We start from the raw sequence: 18,288 nt of genomic DNA on the forward strand, positions 1-18,288 counted from the left end.
ATGCACAGCTTTCTTCCCAGAGGAAATTAGCGGCCGTGGGGACAAAAACAGGAAGAAAGGAAACAACTTCCTGCTCGCTCCCGGACCCAGCCTGGAGACATCCCTGACCAACATGATGCCAAGCCAACCTGCAAGAGAATCAGCAGCCAGAACCAAGTCGTGCACAAGGAATGCTCCAGCACCGGACAAAATCCATGTGTGCTGCCGCTCCCCTCGCCTCAGTTACGTGAGAGAAAAGCACGGGTCAAAATAGGCACAAGGGGCACTTTGGCAGAGCAGGGTTAGTTAATTGTGTGTGTGCTGTGATGGGGGGCAGGAGAGGTTGCCCTCTGAGGAGCCCGAAGGGACTCAATGCTGCAAAAGCTTTAGCCCGTTGGGCTGCTGCGATCCCCACTCCATGCCAGCAGCGCCGCGTGGAAAGAGCTCAGGAGCTCGATCCAGAGGAAAACTGACGTTTCTGTGTAAAAAGCGACACGTTTCCCACCAGACCCTCTCACCCAAACACCAGGGGAAGTGGGGACGGGGGGTGGGGGGACGAGGAGAAAGGAGCCTTCCACCTTCATGGATTTGGATGAGGCGAAACCAGCCATCAACGCTCACCTCCAACCTACTGCCGAACGCGCCGAGGGGGGTGACCGAGCACCGCAAGAACCATGGACGAGCTGACAGGGGACGAGGCACCGAAGGACCCCCCCCCCCCCTCGCAGCGGGGGCCATTTTATGAGGGCTTTCCCCCCCATCATCACCACCACCACCGTTTCCCTGACAGGGGGGTCGGGGACGGTACTTACCTCAGGCCGCCGGCTTCGCCCCGCGGTCCCCGCCGAGGGCCGCTCCCTGCCCGGCTGAGGCGGCGCGGGCCCGCGCCGCCTCAGCCGGCCAGGGAACGGCCCTCGGCGGGCCCCCCCGCCTCCCTCAAGGGTCGGGCCGCCAGCAGGGGGCTGCCGAGCGGCGGCTGAGGCGGCGGGACGGGACAGGAGGGAGCCGGCACCTCACCTTTTCGCCATTCAACTCACCCCCCGACACATACAACCCCCCCTTCCCTTCAACCCCCCCCGATCCGCACTCACCGTGCCGGCGGGCGAAGGGCCTCTCGGGGTCGGGGCACCCCCCCGCCCCCTCACACCCCACCGGCCACGGTGCGGTTTAAGGAACCGGCACCTCCGAGCTCGGCCCGCGTAGGGAGCGGAGACTCCTCCCCCGTGCCAGGGGCCGGCCGGCCGGGCACGCCATTCACAGCCGAGGCATGCAAATGGCAGACGGGAATCCGAGCGGGGACGGCGGCCCGTGTCCCGACGGCGAGCTGCCAGCGCCCGGGGCCGCGGGACGAGGCATCCCGCCGCCCCTGACTCACGGTGTCGGAATGCGGCGGGGCGGAAACCACCGGGCCCTGCAAGCCCCCGCCTCCCTTTTGGGGTCCGCCTCGGGGGTGGGCATCGCCTTTCGGGCCCGCAGCCGCCGACGCCCCCAGCCCAACACCGTCAAACTCCGGGTGCTCCCGAGGCGCTGGAAGGGAGCCCCCGGCTCTGGCAGCGGCTGTGGCCCGGGGGGGGAAGCCCCGATGCCCGTGTGGGGACCCCCGGGGCCGGGAGTCACTCAGTTCAGGCTCGGCGGAGCTGCCAGGCCCCGGCCCCGTTGCTTCCCGCATCTCTCACAGGTTGCTCCCAGTCACCTCGCTCCTTCTTGCTGTTTCACTGTCCTCTACCTGCTCCCTGCCTCATCCCTTCCCACTTAGTCCCGTGTTTCCCATCACGTTCTTTACGCCTCCTCCTCCAGCCATGTGCCGAGTGTATCATCTTTCCTACGGGAAAGACAGGGGGGACACTGTTTATCAGGGAGTGGAGCGATAAGATGTTTTAAACTGAAAGAGGAGAGATTTAGATGAGATATGAGGAAGAAATTCTTTGCTGTGAGGGTGGTGAGCCCCTGGCCCAGGTTGCCCAGAGAAGCTGTGGCTGCCCCATCCCTGGAGGGGTTCAAGGCCAGGTTGGAGGGGGCTTGGAGCAACCTGGTGTGGTGGGAGGTGTCCCTGCCCAGGGCAGGAGGTGGCACTGGGTGGTGTTTAAGGTCCCTTCCAACCCAAACCGTTCTATCATTCTATGACTCTATGATCCCCTCCCTAAGCTGTTTCTTTCCTCCCAGCTCAAACATTTCCCCCTCCTGGATGCCATCCTCCCACCTCGATTGCTCAGCCGTCCTCGCCTTTGTCCCGGGACTGTTGCCGAAGATTTCTCCATCCACCCTCTCCAGAGCATCAGTCAGCATGCATTGCTCAGGCAGAGGAGCTCCAGCGAGGCCGGCAGCACGCACATCCCTCTTCAGCAGGTCCACAACCCGCCGCTGCAGATGCTTTTAATACTACTAATAACGGGGGGGGTGCATATTTCTTGCCATCTCTCTGCATCGTCCCTGCCGACCTGCAGGCAAGAGCGATGGATACGAGCGGGCGAGCCGCTGGCGCTCCCTGCGAAGGGTGAGCTCATCAGCACCGCACCCACCCTGGCGCATGCCCACGCACGGCCACAGCATCCACGCGTTCAACACAGCCCCCCAAGAGAGCCCCGCTAACTATATTGCGTCTCGTTAGCTAATGAGGAAACACAGATCAGCCCCAGCTAATCCTGGCTGAGGTGGAGACCAAATTGCACGCAGAACCCTGACCGTCCGCAAAGCTTAACAGGGAACAAATTATTTTCAGATGTTTTTACCACATAAACAAAGAAAAGAAGTGTCCGGTAACATAACAGAGCCGAGATGAACTCGCAGGCCCTTCAGCATCTCCCAGGAGGAACACTCTGGAGCTGGAGTGTGACTCTGACCCACCCCTGCTCTTTCTTAGCCTCCTGCCAACAGTACGTGCATTTTGCAAGAAAAACACAGTTCTTTCACCAAAACGTGATTTCTCGCTCCTGTACAATGCTCTTGCAGACAGCACTGCTAACCCCATCCCACAAGCACTCGTTCCCTGAGTGTTTCCCTGTCCAGAGCCCCCTGGGTCCATGGGGTGGGATTTTTTAACAAAACTGCAGGCATCTGCACTTAATCAGATAAAACCTACCCTCTCGGTGAAGAACACAGTCTCCTTGCTCCCATCGCCACCCAGGGTGTTTCTCCTTCAGTGCACCTAGTCCTATCAGACGAAGATACATGACATCAGGTGACTTAAGGCCAGCTTCTGCCTGCTGCTCTCTTGAGCACGAGCTGGTGCCCAGCAGCAGTTTGGTGTTGAGGGGACAATTGTAGGCTGCGAACAGGGGAAGCAGAGCCAAGTGTCACCCACCAGCTCTGGTCCCAAGCAGGTCATCCAGCCTGACAGCCTTGTTTGTTTTCTCCTTTGTGAATGCTTGCAGGGAGTACTTCTGTTTGAAATGTGGCCTCCGAGGACCAGCTGAAGGACAGCTCTCTTCTGGCGCTTGTTATGTTTAACATGAACATGTGATTACATGTATTTCCTTCGTTCTTCTCTGCTGGAAACTGGAATTTCCTCCCTTCTGCTTGAAACCCATGAGAAACTGTGATCTTGCCACAAGACATGGTTAAGACCCAATGAAAGAGATATCCATCAGCATGTGAAGTGCAGCACTTTTACTGCTGCAGCTCACTTAAACTGCTCCTTCAAAGTCGGGTCAGCCCCACGTCTGCCGACTTACAGCCAGGCACTGGTGGGTCTCCACCGGCCAGGAGTGGGGCAGAATGGCCTGTGGGTACTTCGCATGTTTGTTCAATGCCTCATCTTCATCAGCTCCCCACGGTTCTCCCTCCTGTGTGCACATGGGTATGCGATGATCCTGTGTCATCAAGTATTAAATCGGGCTGCACTGTATATTGACTGTACATCCAAGTAGGCCAACGGTGGCGTTGGCATGTGTTTATAGCCACAGCTGGACACGTGACACCAGGGAACCATGCAATGCTCTGAGACAGCACAGCCCCTTCTTCCTTACCTTCTTACAGCCTGCGTGCTTTGCCTAACAGTTATGTGAACATAGCTGGGACACACCAGTAGCACAGAGGTCTATTTTTATCTGGTTATCTAGACAGATGATTTGATTTTGACCTGCTTTGTTCAGGGTTTAGACCAAGAAAGCATCCCAGTATCCGGCAAGCACAGCAGAGAGCATCAGATTGCAGCCTTCACGGGGAAGCAGAGCTCCCCTTGCCTTCTGGAAATACATGGGCTTTGCAGTGCCTCCTGTGATGACATGAAGCAGCGGCGCAGCCCTGGCAGCCGTCCTAGCAAACAGGGAAGAGGTCCAGAAAGGCCTGGGATTTATTCTGGGGAGGATTAATAACACAGAAACCCAAGCGAAGTCCCACGGAGTTTCAAATGCAGGTGGCCTGGCCAGGAGCCAGAGAAGGAACTGCCAGGAGTGAGAGGACAGGGATTTCCCTTGGGGAATGCATTTCCAGGGTGGATCAGAGATCACCTGCATCCCCTCGTTGGGGAACAAACCAGGTTCCTGGGTACCAGCGGCAGGTCAGGTTTTCAACCCCAGCCCCTTGTACAGGGAGGATCCTGCAGACAGGAGAAGTGGCGTTGGTACTGTGGGATTTGTTCACCAGAGCTGCCACAGAAGTTGTCTCCTCTTCTTCCCTGCCACCCTGCAGCTCCTCCATGTGCAGCTGGTATTTCTGCTTTCTGCCCCAGCCTCACGCCAGGGAGAGCAGCGCTGGCTGCTCTGAGCATCCAGCCCCAGCAGTGCCCTTTCTCCCACGCCGCGGGTGCTAACGGCCCATCAATCTGTAGTGCTGGCACAAAATGCTCGGAGTGCAGATGCTTCCGCTCCAGATCAGATGCCAAGCAGAGAATGGTGCTGCTGACCTGCAAAAAAATAATATTGACACTTTTTGGAGTGCAAATGAAATACCTTTTGCTTTCCAAAAAAAAAAGAAAAAAAGACTCTACTAACAAGCAGCTATGTTGCAACTTGAATTTCTTATAATCCACTCAATTTACATTAAGTTCAAAAATGTAACACTGGGCAGAAAGTCTTTTGAAGCCTTTGTCACCCTCAGGCACCAGCAGACATTGCAGACGTTATTATGTGGGATCACGCAGTGGCAAGGAGGGACACAGAGGTGACTGTGCCTGGCAATTCTGTGCACCTGGCAAGGTGCTGGCTGTGCTGCGGGCTGAGCTGGCAGCAGGGCTGCTCATAGAGTAGGGATGGGGTGCTAAGCCAGGACTTAAAGCCCAGGGAAGAGGCCCAAAAATAAAACCAAGCCCCACCATCCTAGTCCGTAGCGTATTCAGCCCAAACCAGGACGGATAATTCACCTCACACGCATGTTCAGCAAGTCCGTGTGGGGCTGGGGACCAAAACCAGGAGACGAGACGAGGAGCCAAAATGCTGTGGATCTGGAAAGGTGGTGGTACCCCAGACCTCTCACAGCCACAGGAGCTGCTGCCCTGCCAAGCACGAGGAAATCACATCAAAACTCAACCCCTTCATTTTCTGCCCAGATTAATTGCAATTGATCGTTCCCAGCTCTAGCCGCAGGGAGTGTGTGTGTTTGCAGTGCCAGGAGGAGGTGGAGGAGTGGAAATAACATAAAACTAGGATTTCATGGCCAACCCTTACAGAAATATTTATTTTAAGCTGTATTTCACCCAGAAAATCCTTTTGGATCAAAATGGCAATTTTCATTTTGGTCAACCCATTGGGGGAATTGACAAACACAAAAAAAAAAGGAAAACGTGTAAAGAAGGCTATTATTTCCAAAATACCTAGGAAATGTCACTTAGCAAAATAGCTTCCTTCCCCCCAGTTTACTCCAAAAAAAGAGGAACTTTTAACATATATATACGTAACATATACATATATGTATGTTTCATATGAAAGGAATAAAAATGACATGAAAGAAGTAAGATGAAACTCACAAAATATCTGTTATGTAGCCTGAAAAACTCTTATCATTTTGCAATCCACTACTGGCAAGAGATGAAATAATATTGCTCCAGAATTTCAAAACTGGACAGATTTACTTCCAAGAGGCACACGAGGGCACTTATAAAGCAAATGCGGAGTGTAGTCGCCAAGTGTGTGCTCAAACCTTGCTATCGGAATGCAGGCATGGAAGAGGCTGAATGGAAATTGCACAAATTACCTTTTAGTTGGTGAACTGTAATTGCAGGGTGCCTGAGTTTTGAATGGTGACTTTCATTTAAATATCCAACTTCTGCTAATGGCGAATGGATCCTGGAAGAGACAGATGAGCCACAAGCAGCGTGAGCTCTGTGGCCAGTAGTTGAATGTCACAGTGGTGTTTGGGGGCCCTGCTTGCCCCCTGCCAGGTCTGGTTAGCAGCCACCACTGTCACACTTGCTTCCAGTACTAAACGTTACTCATGTTGATGAAGAAGAGGTAGGAACACAGCTCAGCAGCTTGACAGATGCCAAAGGAATTCATCCCCAAAGCACTGTGAGAAGTGATGTCAGGTGGAGAAGCAAGGTTTGTTAGCCTGCAGCCAGTAACTGCATCCCTCCAGGCTAGCCCACGTGGCTTCTAACCTGCTGCTGGGGACAAGCCTCTCAAGGGAACGTTGAAAGTCGGCAATAATGAGTGGTCTAGTTCCGTTCAGAAAGGAGAGCATCACAGGAGAGGACTTAGCCCAGCATTAGCCACAATGAAGCTCAGCATCTTGTAACTTCCCATATTAAGTAAAAGGGAATTGAATTTAAAAAATCAACCAAACAAAAGATTTCCAGTTTAGTTGCTTATAAATGGACTGAAAGAGTTCATAAAAGAGCTGAGGCATTTTGGTTGGTCTGTCAGAAATAAACTACATTTTTGAAGAAAGATACGCTACCTTGATGTAAAAATATGAACTCAATAATTGGAGAAAAAATTAATTCAGTTACTGACATAACCTTGTAAAGAACTTGCTCAGCTGAAATAACAGGGCTTTGTGCAAATCCAGTAAATCTTTAAACAAATCTTTAGGAATGGTTTTGGCATAGATAAGTAAGAGACAAAGAAGAGGCTGAAATTTCAAAGCGAAATCCACTCTCCCTGTTTCAGTAACATAGATCTGCTCTATGTTACTGAAGAATTTAAGCATGTCAATGTTTAGCAAGAAATACTGCAGTTAGTTAGACTTAAAGGAACTATAATATGTAATGTAAAAACTATTCCAAACAACCTAATTTCATGGACTCTGGTCTAAACTTTATTGGTCCCCTTGTGCTGTCAACGTGTGGTCAATGGGAAAAGGTATGGCTGGAAAGGTGTCTCCTCTTCCCAGTCTGTCACTGCTTTGCTGGTTTGGTCCTTCTGCGCTATTCCTGATTTTTCAGGTTGAAACAGGAGCTGAGGAAAGGAGGGGGTTACCAGCTTCCAAAGGTTTTATGAGCTCTGCGTCTTGCATGTCTAGAGTGGGGCCTTGCTGTTGAGTGTTGAAGACATCTGAGGACGGAGGTAGCTCCACCACTCTGGGTCCTGTCCCAGGGCTGCAACCTTCTCACAGGGAAGAGCCGCGTCTTTGTGTGCAGCAGGTTTCCCTTCTCACTGCTGTGGCCTCCTGCCCTTGCAGGGTCCTTGTAGCCCCCATGGGCCGTGCAAGGTGGGTTTCAATCCCCTCCACCTCGTCCTCCACTGTGAGCAAAGCTGCTCTCTCAGCCTCTCCTCCCCAGCCCCAGCCATCCCAGTGGCCCTTCACTGGGCTCTCCAGTTGCTCTGTCTCTTCTGAGGATCCAAAATGGGATGGGGCGATGCATGTACACTGAAATACTGGCACTATGCAAACAGGAACAGAAGGATTATTTGTAATTAAACCCCATTGACAGTGAGTCTACAATCATCTGTAGAAATGCACCTAGGTGTAAAGACTCCCCGTCTTCCAGCAGAGTTTTTGGTGCAGGAACTAAAGAAGCCACCGCTGACCTTAAATGAGGAAGCACTGGTGGAGCGTCTCTGTCTTTCCCAACCTTCTGCAGGACATGGTAGAAACACAGAAAGAGGAAGCTGCCAGCAAAGTTTTTAACCAATATTCTGTTTATGCTTGTGATAAGATGCCAAACCAGAGGAAGGCAAGAAAGGAATGAAACCCAAGAAGAAAGCAACTGTTAATCTTGACTCCCACCCCGGACCCCTGCATGTTTTACATTTTATTACAAGTATTTATTACAAAAAGTTTACACTTGGAGCAAACGATCCCAGTGGAGCAATACAGTTTAGCACTAGCCAACCTACAAATATCTGCCTTGCTTATTTTTCCTTTTTCCTGGCACATGAAGCATTTTGAAATCATCTGGAGCTTCCTACTGCTTCAGGACTTGTAAGGTCCCAAAGCCAGTCATTCAGAAAACTCCTAAGTCACTCTTTGGAGAAGTTTTGGGTATATGCGTGGACAAGCTGTCCCCTCTGAGCCACGGCTAAGGCAGACTGTCTGCCCCAGAGACCTGTTCCCTATTTCACTGGACATGACAATTGCGCCAATGAATATGGTCAAAGCTTCAACTAGACAGAAAGCAGAAGGCCAGCCTCCTGAAGGATTTGATAAAGCAGAGTGTGTCTTCACTCCAGATTGCTACAAAGCCCCTGGATTTCAAGTTGTCCACAAAGGAAAGATCTGTACAAAATGTCTAAGCCTTTCCAAAAAAAAACCCGCAAGTGTTTGGACACAGTCCATTTTTAATGTAATGTACAGAAACTTTTCAAAAACTGGGTGGGGAATTGTTTCATAAAAGGGCAAATCCTTCCAAATTGCTTGCTTCCAAAACCCCTCCGAGCCCTGTGGAGGAGACAGACAGATGTTTTGCTGGAGTCCCAGCGAAATCACCACAGGCCGTGCGCGATCGTCCGGGAAAGGGCAGATCTGGAGCTTCACTGCGCCAGTCCGATTCCTCCTGGAGCAGACAGGCTGCAGCAAGAGGGAGCATCCGGCCGGGCTCTGCACTGGGCTGCGCAGCTTCCCTGGAGTGGGGTCTCTCCTGCGCTCCGACATCCACAGTTTGGATCTCAGCCCTCAGTGCCAGCAAGAGAAAGAAGCTGCTCACTGTCTCGTTCCTATTCTCCCCTGAATAAAGCCTCGCAGGAAAGGGAAGGGATCATTTCATTTCTTAAAGGGCAGCTGACTCCCCTCTAAATGGCCACATTCTTGTCCCGCTTGCAGAGTGCGACTGGTGCCAAACTTGGTCACAAAAGCGTATTCACGACTTTTTCCTTCCTACACATTCAGGAGTTGAAAGCCAGTTTGGTTCAAACTCTCCAAAATGACTTATTCAGCAGCTGCTTGCCAGCTTCCTGTTTGCAGAGCGGCAGGGCTGGAGCGGGGGCACGAGCCCCCACACCACAGACACTGCCGTGGGGACACTCTGCTCCTCCGGCGGTCCCCGAGCCTGCCAGCGTATCAACCATTACTGATGGGGCTCGGCTTGGGCAAAGACCCCATCATCAGGCTGGCCTTTTCACCTCTGCTTTTGGTTTCATCACCAAATTTGTTTTTTCTTGAGGTCACTGGTCCCTGGGACATGATCCAGCTGTAACGAGGATCTTTTCCCCAGTAAATAATTCCTGCTCTCTCCAAGGGAATGGAGCAAATACTCAGCCTCAAGCTACTGAGCACTGAGGGCAGCCAGCTCCTGCCCTTGCCAACAGCCATGGAAGCGATTATCCTCCCTGGGATCAAGAGACTCAATGTCTTGTCTAAAAACCTACAGGAACACATCAGGGGAACAGGGACAAAGCTGCCCTTCAGCTCTTAGGTTCATTTATAGCAGGGAAATCAGGCAAAATAGACAAACTTTGCTCAACACAATGCTACCTTCATACTGGCACCCGCAGATCCTTCCTGGTATGCTCTCAGCTCCGTCACTCTTTGGGGAAGCGTAGGAAAGACCATAGGACTGTCCAGGTGCTTTTCAGCTGGGAGCTGAGCTCCCATGAGTGTTTTGGGGTGGCAGAGTGTCCCTGCTGGGGACATCATGGGTTTACCAAGGGGAAGAAATGCCTGGGTCTGTGCAATATCACGGGAAAACCAGGGTCTGCCATGAGTGGGTCAGTGGTGGTTCCTGGTTGCAGGGGGATGTGATCAGGATGTTTTCTCAAGGCCAGCCTTTGGTTATGTGGTTTCCTCCCCATCTGTGGCTTCAGCATGACTGCCAGCAGTATGGTTTCTCCTTTTGGAATCCTACATGGCCTTTTGCGGGAAAACGCCCATGTAGTGCCTGCAATCCCTGCGGCCACGCTTGCTGTGCAACAGCCCACAGGGAGGAACCAAGAACATCTTTGTGTCCATGATGCCTTCAGTAAAATTACTTGTCTCGTACAAGAGACAGCTTTCCCAAGAGCATGCCACAACTTATGGGGAAGGATCGCTGTGCTAACGGATATAGGCATATTTCTTCCACAATGCCACCGTCATTTCAACCAATGTGTTCTAACTGAGCGAGCTGGGTCTTTATGGCCTTTCCCACCAGGCTGGTGGTATGAGACAGCAGGATTTTGCTCCAGTGGCCCCATGGTCTTTCACAGTTGCACACACCACACTGGTAGGCTCACACTGTCCTCAACGAGAATTATTTACTCAGCAACGTGCTGATACACTGACCACCAAAGCTGCCTAATGACTGCACAGATGATCGTTTGTGGCAGGTCAGTGGTAAATGAGCTCAGATGTGGCTTCCTAGCAGCAAGGGGACCCTTTCTGTTCACGGAGCATTTGCTCTTTCAGCTGAGGCTATTTGTACATGAACAAAAGTGTTCACACCTGACCCTGGCTGGAGGCTGTAAACATTGCTTTATTGCAGCAGTAATGGTGGCAGAGGAGCCCGGGGCTGTGGCCACCTGCGCTGGGCTCCCCACACCGGCCATGGGAGTGGGACAGCCGCCTGACCGCACGGCTGCGTCACACTCTGGCACGGTGCGCTCCTGAGACCACGGTCAGAAATGCCTCTGGCAGAAGCAGCAAGCGCTACCGAGGGTGGATTAGGGCAGGAATGTAGAAGGATTTGACGGCTCAGACACCAGAGATGAAGGACATGGGCACTGCAGGCAGGGAGCCGAGGCATGTTGGTGCTCACATCTCCTGGACCAGGCCTGCTGCCCTGGGAGAGGGGAGCCGTCTCCAGTGGGATAGGCTGGAAAGTGTGGATCCTTCCTTTCTGGAAATGAACCTATCCCCACCATCATCTTCTCATTTCATGTGGTTGCCATGGAGTACACAAATATTTTTGTGCCATGACTAAGTAGAAGTTTGGATCTAGCTGCAAGTGGAGTTGATTCACAAAGGTGACTCGATAAGTTTCTTGGCCGATCCACAGGGTAATGCTCTGAGTCCCAGGTCTGCACACAGGGTTTGGGCTCATTGCATCAGCCCCACTGGCATCCAAATGGTGGCACAGCTGGGACGTGTGTGAGGGACCCCAAGCTACTGGGCAAAGCTCCTTGACCAGACATATCTCCAGCATGGCACTGAGGTGAGATTCACCTTCAACATCTTACGCACTGATCATATATAACCCACTGGCTCATACATAGGCTGTGCTATGTGCAGGGACCACTGGTACCGATTCTAAATGGACATTTCCAAAGAAAAAATGCCTTTGGCAATGTAAATTCTCAGTGATCCCCAGAAGGATCAAAACCAAATGTTTACATCTCTCCAGGTGAAGCTTCTGAAGGACAGGAGGGTGCCGGCACAGCGCTGGGCACACGGGGGACCAGGGAAGATGGAGAGACTGCAGTATTCGGTGCTGCTGACTCAGAGTCAGCAATCACAAAGTCTAATATAATTTTGTTGCACATCATCACACCAGAGGAGCCAGCACAGTAGGTGAGTGGTGTTGCAAGCAAGGGCAGTTTTCCACGGTGTGTGCTGTATTCTTACAGCCACTGATTCAGCTAAAAGGATGTTCCGCCCTGGGGCTGGGCAATTACAAATTTAGCAGCTAGAGTTATATGTCCATAAATATCTTTGTGGTAACCTTTCTCATTGCATCTGGGAAGAGCCCAAACAGGAAATCTCAGGTAGAAATGGGAAACAAAACCTCATAATTTGAATCATCAATCATATGGTAAAGTTAGGAGAGGAGTTAGCCTGAGTACAAAGGAGCTTGTCTCTGGCAGGGCTTCTAGAAATAGAAGCAGCAATTTCTTCTGGTTTCCAGGAAATCTTGTATTTGAGCTTGCTCTTAATTTTCCTTCTGGAAAAGGAATAAAATCTGACCTATTTTTGAGCAAGAGTCATTGGGATCAGATTTCTAAAATAGGCCTGGACATAGATGCTTCCTTGGTGCTCGCTGAAGCCGTTTGGTTGATGCAATGAGATAGTGCTTCTCTAGAAGAATTTCAAACAAAGAGTTTCTGTAATCAGAGCTTCAAATAAAATTATGTGCCTTGTTGTTTAGGGCTAAAGAGTCCATCTTAGTATTGAAAGGCAGTTGTGTTTTCTGTCTGGAGATTGAGTTTTGTCATATATCTCAAAAAAGCACGACCCCGGTGACCAAACCGATGAGGAGCCACTGCTCAAAGTGAAGTCAGACTCTGAAATCAGCCCCTCACAAGCAGTTGTTTTTCTGGCCTTTTGAAAATAACTCTTTTCAGATGTGCGATTGGGAATTTGCCAGGCCACTCCAGATATTTCCCCAGAGGTCCAGATGGTACCAGAAGACATGGAAAATAAGATATGTCATTCTTAAATAAGATTATTGACACTCTGTCTTGCTATAAAGTACTCTTATTGTATTAGTGTAGTTTGGGGGTGTGACCCATAGGTCTATAGTCCTTGGCAAACAGAGGGTATTGTGCTCAGCAGGAGGGGTTCGTGCAGGGTTGCATGTGTCCATGGGGTTGAACACAGCCAGGTCCCCAAGTGGTCCAGTCTCCCTGGAGGAGATGAGAAGCATCTTCTAAACCAGCACAGTGATTTTCTCTAGCTGTAACAGCTAAAGCGCTATCAGAATGAAAAGCCAATCAGCCACCTAGCAAACAGCGAGCCCCTGCCGCAGCCTCTCGGCAGGGCAATCCTGAGAGCTGCCCTGTGAACAGAAATGCTTGATATCTGCCATCTGCTTTGGGTGAGGAATTCCAGAGAAGGGGGTTTATATTTTGCCATTCAGTTTCACAATGAGGACCAGATTTTCAAGAATTCATATTGAAAGGAAATTCCAACACATTTGGAAACTAATTTTGGAAAACAGAAATATTTCCATCCGTTTGGGGGAAGGAGGAAATACACGTCCTGCACAGAGCACTATCCCCAGCCTGGCTCTGAGCACCAGGGGGGTCACAATGCGCCTGGAGGACAAGGGGGTCCTGGCCAGCCAAGGACACCTCTCAGTGCCCTGGGGAGCACAGGGAGGAGATATTCCATCAGCCCCAGGACAACTGCCTCTTGACTTGGTAGCATCTACCTCACATTTCTGTTTGTCTATCTCATTTCAATCTTGAACAAAAGAATGAAACAAGACCAAACCCTGGAGAGCACTTGCTCAGTGTGTCTGGGCACAGCCGTGGTAAGCCCATTTTGGCAGGCTTTGAGAGGAAAAGCTAAGCCACTCCCCAGCCCCTCCATCTTCTCCAACAAAGGGGTCCTGGAGCTCCTCAGGACACACACATGGGATTTAGCAGAACTTTGGGAGCCACGTGTGGAGCAGAGGGCTGCCCAGCAGCCCCAGCAGCCCATCCATGCCTCTTAGACTTCATCACCTGTATCACAGCTCCCTGGAGCATGGCCCCTGGCTGCCGTTCGGGCAGCGTAGGAGGGCCTGGACCACTCTCCAGCTGCCAGAGCAGCGGAGCAGAGGGCCTGACTCATCTCCCTCTGCAGGATGGAGCTGGGATGGTGGGTAGCCTAAAGGACACTGCTGACCCTCACCCCCCTCCCCGTGTCCCACTGCAGACCCCAGGAATGCTCCGTGGGATAACGATAGCCCCACGGAATCTGACTGGCTGGCAGACTCCTGCACATTGCTGCTTGCAAAATACTATTTCTGGCACCATCACCAGCCTAAACCCCAAACCGTAAGACTGCAGGCAGAGTCTGCCCAATTCCCAGAAATTCCAGCGAATGGATCAGGCAGGGGATTTTTCTCACACACCCACACAGGAACTTAGAAAAGCTAAATACAAATGCAGAAGCTATTGGTGGTGGTCACCTAAGCCCTGCCCAAGCATCCAGCCTGGAGAAGCTGCTGTCTCCTGAGATGTGAAATGTTCTCAGGGCTTTTCTCAGGAGCTTTCTCCTGGCCTCTCCTCAGCTGATGGAGGTCTAGGTTGACCCACACTGGTGGAGAAAGATCTGTCACTGAGCTGAAATGTGCTTGCCATGTTGTGAGGAGAACAACTCATTGTGAAATTGAGGAATCTGAGTTTCTCCAGGGATTATTCTAATTAGACACTGGCTATTTTTACCCCATATCATATGTTGGAACTACAACTTTAAAACCACACTGGAGCAGCCAAGTTAAATACTGTAATAACCCTGAAAATAGGGTTAGCGAATTTAATGGCTAACAACAACATTTCCAACAATAACGCTAAACCAGGGGGACTTACCGCCATGCTTCTTGGCACAAGCTGAACACCAGGAGAGTCAGGGGCAAAACTGCAATTCTTGACAGAAGCTCGTGGCTATCTGAGTCCATCAGCAGAAGCACTGTCGTAGCCACGGTGAATGATGGGCGGCTGAAGTCACTCAGATAAATACTGTCAAATCCTGGAAACAAATTACATTTACAACAGCTTCTACATTCATGAATATCACTACAGCAGGTCTCATAAATTTTCTAGCAAACCAGTGACTATGGCTAATGGGAAGGAGGCCAATGGCTTAGTGCCCAGAGTAGCTTGGGAATCCTGGGCTCCCTTGCAACTCACGCTGGGACCAGGATGGAGCAATCAAGTCCTGCCTGACCATGGTCCCGCAGTAGCATGACGCTGAGCAGTTCAGCAAGCCTGGGAGAGCCATGGACCTGCAAAGTATCCAACACCAGTGGGCTTGACACAGATTTATTTTTCCTGGGCCAGGTAGCAGGAGCCTGTAGCAGCACCCTGCTGCCTGAGCTACGTCCTCACATTCAGAAAGCTGAGGTTTGGCAAAAGCTCTGGGGAAAAAAATTCTTTCTTGTTCCCAAAATATCACACATCTTCTACAGCAGAGGTCTGGCAGACCTCCAATTACATGAGCACAGGTTTGGAAGGATCAGGGTTAAACTTAGCTCCAACCATACGCAGAGTTTAGAACTTATTTTACAGCTGTAGAATCCCTGCTCAGTTTAAAACCCATGTGCTGTCCCCCAAGGTCCTTATGATGCCCTCCACCCTGCCCCTTTTCACCTGGGGGCCTGGTCCTCTCTGGGAAGCACAGAGGTGCTCTCCCCCCGCAGTCAGCTGAGTGATGGTAACGTGCCAGCTGAAGACCTGCATCCAGTTTGTGATGGTAGATGAATTTTCTGGACAGAGCAGCAGGTACGTGCCCATTCTGCTTCCCCAGGGCCCCCCAGCACAGCTCCCTGCCACTGGGGAGCCTTCACAACTGGGTTTCCAGCACTGCTTGGGCAGAAAGGCTCCTTAAGGAAGCCCCTGGGGATGCCCAGCTCCAAGAGCCCACAGCAGTCAGCTTCCAGGGTCCCATGCATTTCACCAGGGTGAAGCTCGCTTCACCTTGAGCACAGCTCTGTGCAGAGACAGCGGAATTTAAAAAATATTTTGTCCAGACAAGTTACCCTCACTTGTGCAGGGTAATGCTTTCTTTCAAGGGGACTGACAGGTTTTGATCTCAGGGCTGTACAAGAGGTGACTGCGCAGCCGTTTGGCCTGCGGTGCACATTTTCCATATATCTCTTAGAAAATATCTGCTAGCTAACCAAGAGCACACCTGGAAAGTCCCCAGCCATGGTCTGCTGTGTGCGCAGCTCGTAGGGGGTCCCTGACATAAGGGATTTTCCCGCACACAACCACGGTGGGGACCAAGCAATTTTGACAGCACCGGGATGGTTAAAGACAAAGTTTGGAGCTTTTGGGGTTTTCTTGTTTTGCTCAGTTTCCTGTGGTCTGCAAATGCACTGCCACTTTGGTATCTGTGCTGAGCTTTGGAAACACCAGTCCCACAGGCACCAGCTGGGTAAAATGCTACTTAGCAGACAATTTCTTTAATCCCCCAGGTTTTTGGCTACTGTAGCCCACTATGCCAGTGCCAGTGGCTCGTTCCTTTCTCACTGTGGAACATCTCCATATCCCAGGTCTATGGCTGCAATCCCATGTCGCTGGTCCCACACCCCTTCGTGCCAGTGTCCTCCCCCTTCCCCATAGCTCTGAAACCCTTTTGACTCAGCAGTACCAAAAATAGTTTAACTTCTTTGCATTTTTAGAAGCCAGCCAGGCTTGAAACCCATTGCGGGGACAGTTTCTCCTGGCAGTAGAGACCCAGGTGCCAAAGTTAGAGGATGAAGCTAGACCCTGGGAGCACCTCGCCATGCCACGGGAGACGATTCTTCTAGAACAAGACCACGGGAGTGTGCTGGCATGGGACCTCAGCATCACACTGAATCCTGGGTACATACGTTATTCCAAAACAGGGGTATCAGCCACGTGCATGGTCTTCTCCTGGGAAAGGGCAGACAAACAGCACGCTGCAGGATGACAGGGCAGGACAGAGGAGTTACTCACAGAAGCATTTCCTTTCTCATGATCACTCAGTTTACCTTTGATTAAAAAAGGGGTAGTTTTTTTAACTTTAATCAGTCAGCCTGGGAAAATGGTATGGCAGTTCTTCTAACTGTCCAGCTAACTGCTTGTTGAAAGCATTCGCGAGGGCTCATCTAACCCACAGAAATTGCTCCAGACAGACAGCACTGACTCCAAAAATATATAATACAACATTTAATTTCTAACCCTCTTAGTTGAAAAAAATAAACTCAATTCGGATAGGAACTGGCTTGTAATGAATTTAGTGATGCCCGTGTGAGGTGTGTAAATAGCATGTGTAAATAACACCTTAGCTATTTGGCTGTAGGTCACTGTAGCAAATGCATCAAGCTGTTGTGCTTCGCCTGCAGACCTGTCATCACACACACCACCCCAGCTGGCAAATCCTCTGCTTTTTTTTTTTTTTTCCTCCCCAGATGTTTCGATCTCCAGTTTGAAGCTGACATCTGGAGAAGTGATGTTGCAGAAATGCTACACATCAGCAGGCCAAATATGGGATATGCTATGGAAATGCAAATGCAGTGACAGAACAAAATTAATGGACTTTCAGATGCAAGTCACTAAGTGATACAGTGCCTGTCAATGGTTTCCTAATGCAAAAACAGGCAAGAAACCTTGTTATACTGAGCCCGCCCCCCCCAGGAGAGACGTGACATCTGGCCAGACAGCATTTCTGAAAAAAAGCACTCTCTGAAATCCCGCTCCCCCCAGTTAGTTAACATCTCTCCAGTGCCCCTCTCTGCTCCTCACTCCCACATCCTCACTAAGCTGCCCCTGTCCTCTTCCATCTTTTCACCCTTTGTAGGCATTTCTGCCAAGACAAATGTATACCTGAACTACCTCCTCCATGGTATTTTGGGGTTTTAGCCTTCTCAAGAGATGAGACTGCAGGCAAAGTGTCTCATAGAGGGACATGGTGGATGGAGGTTTTGTCTGTGGGTGTCTCAGAGTCTGTCTCAGAAGCTGGACAAAAAGCAGAAAGGCAAAGAAGGTAGGAAGACCTCATTTAAGGAACAAGTTCACAAAGAAAGGCTCAGGGAACAGGCAACTGCTCTTTGAACAGTGGGAAGAAGGAGCAGATTTCCTCTGCATTCTTTGTAAGAAATCTGTACTCATCAGGCTCGTGAAAGATGAACTGCTAAAGATGAACTGCTAGATCAACAGTTATCTCTTTTGGTGAAATCATGAAGGAAACCATTGTCGTTGGCATTTCTGCAGCAAAAGACCAGCAAATTTGTGTGGATTGAGATGAGAAAAGTGGTGATTGTGACTGACAGCAGCAGTGGACCGCTTGATCCTTAAGTCACACAAAAAAATTCCTGAAGGATTTTGGTGGAACAGGAGCTCTGGAGGTCTCCAGTCCAACCTCCTGCTCCGAGCAGGTCTGGCTGCAAAGCCAGGGAAAGTTTATCGGCACCTTGCCCAGCTGAGTTTTGAAAATCTCCAAGGATGGAGGTCCCACCACCTTTCTGGGTACAGTCCCAGGGCTGCATGTCACGGTGCACGGGAACCAGAGCTTCCCTTGTCACTACTTGTGGCTTCCTGCTCTTACAGCGTCCTTGTAACCCCCATGAGCAGCGCAGGGTGCAATTTGGTCCCCCGCTGTCACCTCTTCCAGGGTGACCAAAGCCATTCTCTC

At 50.9% G+C, this 18,288-nt stretch overlaps 1 protein-coding gene across 12 annotated transcripts in view; it reads right to left on the reverse strand.

The window, feature by feature from the left end:
- RHBDF1 (rhomboid 5 homolog 1) overlaps window positions 1–2,475 on the reverse strand; it is a 39,167-nt gene extending 36,692 nt beyond the window's left edge. For 2 of the 12 annotated variants that reach the window (XM_074596744.1, XM_074596743.1), the window contains exon 1: window positions 2,180–2,198. Coding sequence is in view for 1 of the 12 variants with exons in the window: in XM_074596746.1 (XP_074452847.1) it covers window positions 2,180–2,265 (86 nt within the window). In the remaining 11 variants the exon portion in view is untranslated. Of the gene's footprint in view, window positions 1–791; window positions 889–1,070; window positions 1,694–2,179 lie in introns of those variants that run through there. The other 10 variants (XM_074596754.1, XM_074596748.1, XR_012588601.1 and 7 more) reach the window with 9 other exon arrangements.
- Window positions 2,476–18,288: the final 15,813 nt, after the last annotated feature.

This window comes from Larus michahellis, chromosome 8 (genome assembly GCF_964199755.1).
Source record: "Larus michahellis chromosome 8, bLarMic1.1, whole genome shotgun sequence".
NCBI lineage: Eukaryota > Metazoa > Chordata > Aves > Charadriiformes > Laridae > Larus > Larus michahellis.